Consider the following 12,500-nt stretch of genomic DNA (forward strand, 5'->3'; position numbering starts at 1 on the left):
TCTGTGGGGGGGGGAGCTAGACAAATAATTCCCAATATTTTAAAATTAACCATTATTTTTTCAGCAGTTGCCGCCCCCCCCTCACTCCATGCCGCCCATATTAGGAGGGGGAGCCGCGCCCCCCTCACCCGCGTCCTTCTTCTTAGATCCAGACACGATGTCATCAATGCGCAGCAGCAACACCGCGGTCTGAGAGAGAGAGAGAGAGAGAGAGAGAGAGAGAGAGAGAGAGAGAGAGAGAGAGAGAGAGAGAGAGAGAGAGAGAGAGAGAGAGAGAGAGAGAGAGAGAGAGAGATTGTTTACATACAGACTCAATAAAAAAAATTACAATATTTAATTTAACTTACAAAAACAGCCCCTTCGTCCCCCCACAGACCCTCCAGGCCCCCACAGCCCCTTCCCTGCCCCCTTTACTCTAACAGCCACCCCAGACCCCACACCCCTTCCAATACACCCTCTGCCCCCACCTCACCCCAAGAACCCCAGCTCCCGGTCACCTCCATGGTCCCTACCCTCCAAAACACCCCAAAACCCCTCACCCCTCTGCCTATCTCTAGCCAACGCCCCTCAAAACACCCCAAAACACCTAAAACACACCAAAACACCCTAAAACACCTAAACACACCAAAACACTAAACACCCCAAAACACACCAAAACCCTTAAAACACACCAAAACACACAAACCCCCAAATTAACCCTTCTCCCCTTAAACACCCCCAAATAACCCTTCTCTCCCCAGAAACACCCCTACACACCCCCAGCTGTCTTGTACACCCCAAAAAACACCAAAAAACACCCAAAATGCACAAAAACACCCAAAACACACCAAAATACCCCAAATTAAACCTTTCTCCCCACAACACCCCAGAAACACCCCTATACCCCCTCACCTCCACAGTTGTCTTGTACACAAAACACACAAAACACCAAACACACCAAAACACCCCAAATTAAACCTTTCTCACCCCAAACACCAGAAACACCCCTACACCCCCTCACCTCCACAGCTGTCTTGTACACCCCAAAAACACCAAAAAACAAAAACACCCCAAAACACACAAAAAACACCCAAAACACACCAAAACACCCCAAATTAAACCCTTCTCCCCCACAACACCCCAGAACACCCTACACCCCTCACCTCCACAGCTGTCTTGTACACCTGCTCCTTCACCGCCAGGGGTTCCCAAATCTTGATCTTGGCCATGTCTGTCACCTCCCCTGTCTCTCCGTCCACCCCGAAGGAGGTCCCCCCAGAGGCGTGTTTGGCGCGCAGGGCGGTCAACACACGGATAATGTTGGCGCCACAGTTCTGAGCCAGGGTGCGAGGGATTACCTGGGGGTGGAAAGGGGTGTTTAGGGTTAGTTGGGGTGTTTTTGTGGGGTTTGTGTGATTTTGTGGGTTTTTGTGATTTTGTGTGTTTTGTGTGTTTTAGTGTTTTGGGTGTTTTAGTGTTTGAGTGTTTTGTGGTGTTTGTGTGATTTTGTGTTTTGTGTTTTGTGTGTTTTGTGTTTTGTGTGTTTTTTGTGTTTTGTGGTTTTGTGGTGTTTTGTGTGTTTTGTGTGTTTTGTGTGTTTTGTGTGTTTGTGTGGTGTTTTGGTGTGTTTTGTGTGTTTTGGGTGTTTTAGTGTTTTGGGGTGTTTTGTGGTGTTGTGGGGTTTTGTGTGTTTTGAGTATTTTGAGTGTTTTGAGTGTTTTGGGTGTTATTGTGGTGTTTGGGTGTTTTGTGTGTTTTTTGTGTTTTGTGGTGTTTTTTGTTTTGTGTTTTGTGTGTTTTAATGTTTTTGTGTGTTTTTAAGTGTTTTTGTGGTGTTATGCAGTGTTTCTTCCTTCCTCCTCCTCCTCCTCCTCCTCCTCCTCCTCCTCCTCCTCTTCCTCCTCCTCCTCCTACACCCCACCTTTCTATCCTCCTCCTCCTCCTCCTCCTACCTCGAGTGCCATTGCAAGTGCCTGATAGGGCCACTGCTTGACCCCAGAGAGCTGTTTAGCCTTCTGCTGCAGGACGTGAGACACAGCCATGTCCACAGCACCCCCCCCAGGCACCAGGCAGGGCTCCAAGGCAAGGTTCCGGGCCACCCCCAGTGCGTCCTGCAGGTTCCTCTCCACCTGGGGGGTCAAAAAGGTCAGGGAAGGTCAAGGAAGGTCACAAGCTCGCTCTCTCTCTCTCTCTCTCTCTCTCTCTCTCTCTCTCTCTAATGGTCTCTCAAACTCTCTCTCTCTCTCTCTCTAATGGTCAAACTCTCTCTCTCTCTCTAACACACACTCTCTCTCTCTCTCTCTCTCTCTAATGGTCTCTCAAACTCTCTCTCTCTCTCTCTCTCTAACATACACACACACACACTCTCTCTCTCTCTCTCTCTCTCTCTCAAACATACACACACTCTCTCTCTCTCTCTCTCTCTCTCAAACTCTCTCTCTCTAATGGTCAAACTCTCTCTCTCTCTCTCTCTCTCTCTCTCTCTCTCTCTCTCAAACACACACACACACACATATTCTCTCTCTCTCTCAAACACACACACACACACACACATGCACTATCTCTCTCTCTCTCTCTCTCTCTCTCTCTCTCTCTCTCTCTCTCTCACATACCTCATTGAGAATATCCTTGCTGGGTCCTCTGAGCAGCACAGTGCAGGCTTTGGGGTCTTGACACTTGGTGATGAAGCTAAAGTACTCATCACCAATCTGTGGGTGGTGACAGGATGGTGAGCCTTGGAGGGAAGGTGGAGGAAACATGGAGGAAGGTCTGTGTGAAAGGAGGAGTGTGGAGGTAACTTGTGGAGGGAGATATGGAGGAAAGATTGCAGACTTTTGGAGGGAAAAATGAGAAAAAATGTCAGGTTTTGGTGTAAGACTATCATAGAAAAGTACTATTTTGACTATTATAGGAGTGTGGTAGGATAGTCAAAATTGAAGGGAAGGTGGAGGAAACATGGAGGAGGATCTGTGTAGGTGGAGGAGTGTGGAGGTAACTTGTGGAGGGAGATATGGAGGAAAGATTGCAAACTTTTTGGAAGGAAAAATGAGAAAAAAATGTCAGGTTTTGGTGAGACTATTTTAGAAAAGTACTATTTTAACTATGATAGGAGTGTGGTAGGATAGTCAAAATTGGAGGGAAGGTGGAGGAAACATGGAGGAAGATCTGTGTAGGTGGAGGAGTGTGGAGGTAACTTGTGAAGGGAGATATGGAGGAAAGATTGCAAACTTTTTGGAAGGAAAAATGAGAAAAAATGTCAGGTTTTGGTGAGACTATTTTAGAAAAGTACTATTTTAACTATGATAGGAGTGTGGTAGGATAGTCAAAATTGGAGGGAAGGTGGAGGAAACATGGAGGAAGGTGATGTGTGGGTGCAGGTGGAGATAACTTGTGGGGTGTGGAGATATGGAGGAAAGAAGATCAACATTGAGAGTTGGAATCGTGACATGTTGATGGTTTGTGGTGATTGTGATGGTGAATGATATTTTTAACTTCATACAAGCTCTCTCTCTCTCTCTCTCTGAAATAATTGTTTTCTCTGTCTCAAATAAAGTTTTCTCTCTCTCTCTCTCTATACCCTTCCCTCTAACCCCCCCCCTCTCTCTCTCTCTCTCTCTCTCTCTCTCATTGACCTCAAACAAGCCAGCCAGCATCCCAAAATCCTCCTCCTCTCTCTCTTTCTCTCTCTACCCTTCCCCCACCTCTCTCTCTCTCTCTCTCCCTTCCCCACCTCTCTCTCTCTCTCTACCCTACCCACACCCTCCCTCTCTCTACCCTCTCTCCCCTCGTCTCACCTTCTTGACCTCAAACAAGCCAGCCTCGTCCCAAAATCCTCCTCCTTCTCTCTCTCTCTCTCTACCCTTCCCCCCCCTCTCTCTCTCTCTCTCACCTTAACCCCCTGGCCCCCTCTCCCTGCCTCACCTTCTTGACCTCAAACAGCCCAGCCTGCGTCCCGACATCCTCCTCCTCTCTCTCTCTCTCTCTACCCTTCCCCCACCTCTCTCTCTCTCTCACCTTAACCCCCCCCTGGCCCCCCTCTCCCCCCCCGTCTCACCTTCTTGACCTCAAACAGCCCAGCCTGCGTCCCGACATCCTCCTCCTTCAGTTCCTCAGTTCTGTTGCAAATGGTTGCCCCGCACGCCCTGGCCAGCCTGTTGTTGTCGCTCTTCTTGACCCTCCGCAGACAGGTGACCCCGGCCTTCACCAGGTAGTGCTGCGCCAGGTCACTTACGCCCTTCTCGGTGATCACTAAGTCAGGTCGCAGGGCAAGGATGTCCGCGCACAGTTCCTTTACATGTTCTTCCTCGATTTGTAGGAGCTGTGGGGGTGTGTGGAGTTTAAGGGGCTGGTTCACTGGCTCGCTCGCTCTCTCTCTCTCTCTCTCGTTCGTTCGTTCGCTCTCTCGCTCTCTCTCTCGCTCTCTCTCTCTCTCTCTCTCTCTCTCTCTCTCTCTCTCTCTCGCTCTCTCTCTCTCTCTCTCGCTCGCTCTCTCTCTCTCTCTCTCTCTCTCTCTCTCTCTCTCGCTCGCTCTCTCTCTCTCTCTCTCGCTCGCTCTCTCTCTCTCTCTCTCTCTCGCTCTCTCTCTCTCTCTCTCTCTCTCTCTCGCTCTCTCTCTCTCTCGCTCTCTCTCTCTCTCTCTCTCTCTCTCTCTCTCTCTCTCTCTCTCTCTCGCTCTCTCTCTCTCTCTCTCTCTCTCTCTCTCTCTCTCTCTCTCTCTCTCTCTCTCTCTCTCTCTCTCTCTCTCTCTCTCTCTCTCTCTCTCTCTCTCTCTCTCTCTCTCTCGTTCACTCTCTCTCTCTCTCTCTCTCTCTCTCTCTCTCTCTCTCTCATAAAAATTCACATAGACACGTTTATCTCTCTCTCTCTCTCTCTCTCTCTCTCTCTCTCACACAGGCAATCTCTCTCTCTCTCTCTCTCACATCCTAGCAAAGTAACTCTCTCTTTCTCACAAAAACACACACACACATTTTTCCCCTCCTTCCCTCTCTCTCTCTCTCTCTCCCCCCACTCCCTCTCTCTCACCCTGGTAAAGTCAGTCTCGGCGGTCATCTCCACGGAGGTCTGACTCTCTCCCTTCTTGTACTCCAAAGGGCAATCCAGCAGCACAATACGGGGGTTCTCAATACGACGCTTCATTTTGGCGTGTGTCACATCCTTGTTTATCATGATTCCGTCAAGGACACAGCTCTCCTCGATGGTTCCTCCGGGGATCTGTGGGTGCGGCAGGGGTGTGGGTACGTGTGGGTGTGTTTGGGTGTGTGTGGTGTGGTTTTTAAGGGTGTTTTTGTGAGTTTTTGAGGCGTTTTTGTGTTTTTTGGTGTGTATATAGGTTTAAAGCATGCTCTCTCTCTCTCTCTCTCTCTCTCTCTCTCTCTCTCTCATCCTCCTCTCCTCTCCCATCCATCCATCTTTCTCTCCCCTCTCCCACTTCCTCCTCCTCCTCCTCCCCCCCCAGGTACCTTCTCAATCCTGGCCCACTTCTTGACGTCGATCTCCCTGCGTCCCGTGGCGGAGTCTGTGACAGCCACGGTCCGCACAGCACTGAGGGCCATCTTGCAGGCCAGATTCCCATACTGGCCCAGAAATTTAGTGCCAATGCAGGACTGGACCACCTCCGTCATATGTGCCTCGTTGTTCAGGTCTATGGGGGTGCTGTGGGGGTGAGGGGTGAGGAGGGGGTGTTAGGTTAAGTAAGGTTAGGTTTAAGTTGGTTCTAAAATGCTCCAAAATCACCCACAATGCTCCAGAATTACCCACAATGCTCCAAAATCACTCAAAATGCTCCAAAATCACCCACAATGCTCCAAAATCACCCAAAATGCTCCAAAATCACCCACAATGCTCCAGAATCACCCACAATGCTCCAAAATCACCCACAATGCTCCAAAATCACCCACAATGCTCCAAAATCACCCACAATGCTCCAAAATCACCCACAATGCTCCAAAATCACCCACAATGCTCCAAAATCACCCACAATGCTCCAAAATCACCCACAATGCTCCAAAATCACCCACAATGCTCCAAAATCACCCACAATGCTCCAAAATCACCCACAATGCTCCAAAATCACCCACAATGCTCCAAAATCACCCACAATGCTCCAAAATCACCCACAATGCTCCAGAATCACCCAAATGCTCCAAAATCACCCACAATGCTCCAAAATCACCCACAATGCTCCAAAATCACCCACAATGCTCCAAAATCACCCACAATGCTCCAAAATCACCCACAATGCTCCAAAATCACCCACAATGCTCCAAAATCACCCACAATGCTCCAGAATCACCCAAAATGCTCCAAAATCACCCACAATGCTCCAAAATCACCCACAATGCTCCAAAATCACCCACAATGCTCCAAAATCACCCAAAATGCTCCAAAATCATCCACAATGCTCCAAAATCACCCACAATGCTCCAGAATCACCCACAATGCTCCAAAATCACTCAAAATACTCCAAAATCACCCACAATGCTCCAAAATCACCCACAATGCTCCAAAATCACCCACAATGCTCCAAAATCACCCATAATGCTCCAAAATCACCCACAATGCTCCAGAATCACCCACAATGCTCCAAAATCACCCACAATGCTCCAGAATCACTAAAAATGCTCCACAATGCTCCAAAATCACTCAAAATACTCCAAAATCACCCACAATGCTCCAAAATCACCCACAATGCTCCAGAATCACCCACAATGCTCCAAAATCACCCACAATGCCCCAAAATGCCCCAAAATGCTCCCAAAATCACCCACAATGCTCCAAGATCACCCACAATGCTCCAAGATCACCCACAATGCTCCAAAATCACCCACAATGCTCCAAAATCACCCACAATGCTCCAAAATCACTCAAAATACTCCAAAATCACCCAAAATGTCCCAAAATGCTCCAAAATTACCCACAATGCTCCAAAATCACCCCAAATCACTCTTAGTCACCCCAAACAGCCACTAAAAAAATTACTCTAAAAATTGTAAAAAAAAAAAAATAATAATAATAATAAATGCCTCATGCCCCCCCTGCCCCCCCTCACGCCCCCCCCAGTACCTCAGAGTGCCTCCAGAGTGTCATTGAGTGCCAAAAAAAATAAATAAACAAAAATAAATAAATAAAAGGTCTTATGGCCCCTTGACCCCTCCAGCCCCCTCACGCCCCCAGTACCTCAGAGTGTCTTTGAGTGCCTCCAGAGTGTCATTGAGTGCCCCCAAAATAAATAAATAAAATAAATAAATAAAAGGCCTTATGCCCCCTTTGCCCCCTCCAGCCCCCCATCACGTCCCCCCCAGTACCTAAGAGTGCTTTTGAGTGCCCCCAGAGTATCGACTGGCACCCCCAAAAAATAAATAAATAAAAGGTCTTATGCCCCTTGCCCCTCCAGCCCCCTCACACCCCCAGTACCTTAGAGTGACTCCAGTGTCAAAAAAAAATAATAAAAAAAAAAAAAAGTCTTATGCCCCTTGCCCCCTCACGCCCCCAGTACCTCAGAGTGCCTCCAGAGTATCAACTGCCCCCAAAGAAAATAAATAAATAAAATGCCTTATGCCCCCTCACGCCCCAGTACCTTAGAGTGCCTCCAGAGTGTCAAAAAATAATAATAATAAAAAAAAATAAAAAAAAAAGGTCTTATGCCCCCCTTTGCCCCCTCACGCCCCCCAGTACCTCAGGGTGTCTCTGAGTGCCTCCAGGGCGTCGTCGAGTGCCTGTCTGTACGCCTGTATGATGACCAGAGGGTGCATGTTCTGTTCCAGGTACTGCTCCGCCACCGCCAGCATCTCACCAGCCAGGATCACCACGCTGCTGGTCCCGTCACCCACCTGGGGGGCCACAGGGGGTCAGAGGTGGTGGATGGGGTGTACACAGGGTCATGGAGGGTGATGGGGTGTTTTTTTGGTGTTTTTTTGGTGAATTTTTGTGTTTTTGGTGAGTTCTTGGTGTTATTAAGGTTTTAACGATATTTTGGTGACTTTTGGGTGTATTTGGGTGTTTTATGGTGATTTTTTGGTTTTATGGTGTATTTTGGTGTTTTATGGTGATTTTTTTGGTGTTTTATGGTGTATTTGGGTGTTTTATGGTGATTTTTGGTTTTATGGTGTATTTTGATGTTTTTGATTGTTGGTTTTATGGTGTATTTGGGTGTTTTATATTGTATTTGGGTGTTTTGGTGATTTTTGATGTTTTGGTTTCTTGGTGATTTTGGTATATTTTGTTGTATTTTGGCGTTTTATTGTTTTGTGGATTTTGGTGATTTTGGTGATTTTGGTGATTTTGGTGATTTTGTGATTTTGGTGTATTTTGGTGTATTTTGGTGATTATTGGTGTATTTTGGTGATTTTAGTATATTTTGGTGTATTTTGGTGATTTTTAGTATATTTTGATGTTTTTGGTGATTTTTGGTGTATATTTGGTTGGTGATTTTGGTGATTTTGTGTGTTTTCATTTTTGGTGATTTTGGTGTATTGGTGGTGATTTTGGTGTAAGTGGTTTTGGTGGTTTACAGACAGACAGAGAGAGAGAGAGAGAGAGAGAGAGAGAGAGAGAGAGAGAGAGACATTAAATATATCTCAAAATTTCTATCTCATGCCAAAAAACATTCTCTCTCTCTCTCTCTCATACACACACACCCACACACCTACACACACACACACACACACACACTCAAAAACACACACAAACACCCAAAAACTCGCTCAAAAACACCCAGACACACACACACACACACACACACACAAACACTCAAACACACACACAAACACACTCAAAAAGACACACAAACACCCAAAAACTCGCTCAAAAACACCCACACACACACAAACACCCAAAAACTCGCTCAAAAACACCCACACACAAACACACACACACACACACACTCAAAAACACACACACACACACTCAAACACACTCAAAAACACACACAAACACTCAAACACACACACAAACACACTCAAAAACACACACACACATACCCACACCCACACCCACACACACACCCATCCACACACAAACACACCTCCTCGTCCTGTGTCCTAGCTATTTCAATCATGTGTTTGGCCGCTGGGTGTTGCACAGTGATCTCTCTCAAGATTGCGTTTCCATCGTTTGTCATCACCACCCCCCCCATCGGGTCCATCAGCATCTTCAGCATGGACCGCGGACCCAGGCAGGTGCGGATCACGTCGGCAATCATCTGTAGAGGGAGCAGAAGGCATTAGGTTTGGTTTGGCAAGTTTTGAGAGTGTTTTAAGACAGTTTGGCATGTTTTGAGGGTGTTTTAAGACAGTTTGGCATGTTTTGAGGGTGTTTTAAGACAGTTTGGCATGTTTTGAGGGTGTTTTAAGACAGTTTGGCATGTTTTGAGGGTGTTTTAAGACAGTTTGGCATGTTTTGAGGGTGTTTTAAGACAGTTTGGCATGTTTTGAGGGTGTTTTAAGACAGTTTGGCATGTTTTGAGGGTGTTTTAAGACAGTTTGGCATATTTTGAGGGTGTTTTAAGACAGTTTGGCATGTTTAGAGGGTGTTTTAAGACAGTTTGGCATGTTTTGAGGGTGTTTTAAGACAGTTTGGCATGTTTGAGGACATTTTAAGACAGTTTGGCATGTTTTGAGGGGATTTTAAGACATTTTGCCATGTTTTGAGGGTGTTTTAAGACAGTTTGGCATGTTTTGAAGACATTTAGAGATAGTTTGGCATGTTTTGAGGGCATTATAAGACAGTTTGGCATCCTTTGAGGGTGTTTTAAGACAGTTTGGCATGTTTTGAAGACATTTAGAGATAGTTTGGCACATTTTGAAGGCATTTTAAGACAGTTTGGCACATTACAGGGCATTTTAATGAGACCTCACCTTGCCAGCGTTGATGTTCTGGAGCTGCACCTTCCTTCCACATTCCCTCTTGGTGTTCTGGTCTGAAAAATACACCAAACTTATCACACACACACACACACACACACACACACACACACACACACACACTTAAAAACGCACACCCACACGTATATAGACACTCAAAACCTTGCTCATACACACACACAGACACACACACACACGTTAGGTTAGGTTAGGTTAGGTTAGGTTAGGTAAGGTTAGGTTAGGTTAGGTTAGGTTAGGTTAGGTTAGGCAAGCCAAGGCAAGGGAAGGGAAGGGAAGGTTAGGTTAGGTTAGGTTAGGTTAGGTTAGGCAAGGCAAGGCAAGGCAAGGCAAGGGAAGGTTAGGTTAGGTAAGGCAAGGACAAGGACAGCTGGAGGGATGGCTATATTAAGACACTACCAAAATAAATTAAAAATACACCTAAAATTACTCTAAAATACTTAAATTATCCTAAAATACTTAAAATGTTCCTAAAATATTAAAAACAACCCTAAAATGCATAAAATTACCCAAAAATACTTTAAACTATCCTAAAATACTTAAAATAAGCCTAAAATACTTAAAATGTCACAAAAATCATTAAAACGTCCCTAAAATCCCAAAAACATTACCAAACAAAAAATAAATAAAAATTGAGAAAAAAAAAACAAATAAAGCTAAAATCAAACACCACAACCCTAAATACTTAAAAAAACATCTTAAAACACCTAAGATGTCCCTAAAATGCTTAAAATGTCCCTAAAACCTTAAAAATTATAAAAACATGCCCCAAAATTAGGGGAAAAAACACAAAAACACAAACAAGAGCTAAAATCAAACACCACAACCCTAAATACTTAAAAAACCAGCTTAAAACACCTAAAATGCCCCTAAAATGCTTAAAATGTCCCTAAAACTTTAAAAAATTATGAAAACACGCCCCAAAATTAGGAAAAAACACATAAAAACATAAACACGAGCTAAAATCAAACACCACAACCCTAAATACTTAAAAAAGCAGCTTAAAACACCTAAAATGTCCCTAAAATGCTTAAAATGTCCCTAAAACCTTAAAAAAATTATCAAAACACGCCCCAAAATTAGGAAAAAACACATAAAAACAAACACAAACTAAAATCAAACACCATAACCCTACATACTTAAAAAAACACCTAAAATTGCCCTAAAATACTTAAAATGTCCCTAAAACACACACATTATCAAAACACGCCCCAAAATTAGGAAACAGACAGGAAAAACACAAAAACAACTAAAATCAAACACCACAACCCTAAATACTTAAAAAAAACACCTAAAATTGCCCTAAAATACTTAAACGTCCCTAAAACACACATAACACTACTAAACACACCCAAACAAGACAAACACACTAACACACAAACACCACAAACACACACGGGATCCCAAACACCCAAAAAACACCTTAAAACACCAAAAAATTCATTAAAAACATCAAAACTTCAAAAAATCGCCGAAAATTTAGCTCGAAATACCCACCCACGCCTTGACACCCGCTTACATATTCACTCATATCTCTTATTTCCTTCACCCACGCGCCCATACTACGCCCATGGGTGGCTGGGGGGCATGTGGGCGTGTACTCACTCAGAACTATGATGGGCTGGCCTCCTCCGAGCATTTTGGTGGATAAATGTGAACAGTTGTGCCTAGGAGTGTGTGTCAGCCACGAGGGTTCAGGGAGGGTGAGAAGAGGAGCAGTGGTGCCAACTCAAGTGGTAAGAGGAAGAGGAGGAGGAAGAGGAGGAAGAGGAGGAAGAGGAAGAAGAAAATGGGTGAAAAATAAAGGGATAAATAATAAAGAAGTAATATATATCGTTTTATTTATCTTTCATTCGTTTATTTAGTTTTTTTTCTCTCTCTCTCTCTCTCTCTCTCTCTCTCTCTTAACTTTATGAAGAAGAAGAGGAAGAGGGTAAATAAAAAATGAAGAAATAAATAATAAAAAGTAATATCTAACACTTTATTTTCCCTATTTATCTATTTATTCTATTTTTTTTCTCTTTCTCTCTGTTTTCTCCAGAGATTCTCCCACCGCGTTGGCAGTAATGTCCTCTGTTGACTGACATTCATATTTCTCTTCTCTGCGTCATTGTTCGTGGCTAATTTATGGCTAATTATATATATTTGAATTTTTGACACCTTTTTCTGGTTAATTTGATGTCTGTTATGGCTTATTTTACGATTTGATGAAAAGGCAGCATGATTCACCGGCTTCGTCCGAATGCAATCTAAGAATCTTCTGGAAGTTACCATAATATTTCTCAATTACACGATTTTCTGCGTATATAACTACTATATTACTACTAAAAGACATTGTATACACCATTTTTAGTCTCTTTTCTGCAAATAGTTACATAGAAAAAGCTAAAATAAGCGTCCGGATATGAATTAAATAAAGATAAAGTCAAAGCCAGAAGACGAACACTGAGGCTTCCGTATTAGGTCTCTGTCAAAGCAAAACAACAAATGGTCTCTGAAAACACGAAAAAAAATAATAAAAAACTAAAAAAAACTAAAAACTCAAAAATGGACACAAAATTTATCTTAAAAGCCACAAAAGCAAATAGCTGGTACTGATATTAATAGCTCAAAGGCCACCACACCCATTAAAACCACGTAAAT

General features: G+C 44.2%; 2 protein-coding genes across 2 annotated transcripts in view; one reads left to right on the forward strand and one right to left on the reverse strand.

Moving 5' to 3' along the window:
- LOC123504564 (T-complex protein 1 subunit gamma-like) overlaps positions 1–11,599 on the reverse strand; it is a 12,131-nt gene extending 532 nt beyond the window's left edge. The window contains exons 1-11 of the mRNA XM_045255169.1: positions 11,463–11,599; positions 9,834–9,895; positions 9,002–9,178; positions 7,654–7,808; positions 5,439–5,631; positions 5,002–5,190; positions 4,034–4,297; positions 2,592–2,687; positions 1,932–2,108; positions 1,143–1,337; positions 1–189 (exon numbers count right to left, since the gene is read on the reverse strand). The exon at positions 1–189 is cut by the window's left edge and continues 532 nt beyond it. Of these exons, the coding sequence (XP_045111104.1) occupies positions 82–189; positions 1,143–1,337; positions 1,932–2,108; positions 2,592–2,687; positions 4,034–4,297; positions 5,002–5,190; positions 5,439–5,631; positions 7,654–7,808; positions 9,002–9,178; positions 9,834–9,895; positions 11,463–11,496 (1,650 nt within the window). The 5' untranslated portion in view covers positions 11,497–11,599 and the 3' untranslated portion in view covers positions 1–81. The remainder of the gene's footprint in view (positions 190–1,142; positions 1,338–1,931; positions 2,109–2,591; positions 2,688–4,033; positions 4,298–5,001; positions 5,191–5,438; positions 5,632–7,653; positions 7,809–9,001; positions 9,179–9,833; positions 9,896–11,462) is intronic.
- Positions 11,600–12,442: 843 nt separating this feature from the next.
- LOC123506657 (WD repeat-containing protein WRAP73-like) overlaps positions 12,443–12,500 on the forward strand; it is a 5,951-nt gene continuing 5,893 nt past the window's right edge. The window contains 1 exon segment of the mRNA XM_045258907.1: positions 12,443–12,500. This exon segment is cut by the window's right edge and continues 241 nt beyond it. The gene's annotated coding sequence lies outside the window, so the exon portion shown is untranslated.

This window comes from Portunus trituberculatus, chromosome 2 (genome assembly GCF_017591435.1).
Source record: "Portunus trituberculatus isolate SZX2019 chromosome 2, ASM1759143v1, whole genome shotgun sequence".
In the NCBI taxonomy this organism is placed as follows: domain Eukaryota; kingdom Metazoa; phylum Arthropoda; class Malacostraca; order Decapoda; family Portunidae; genus Portunus; species Portunus trituberculatus.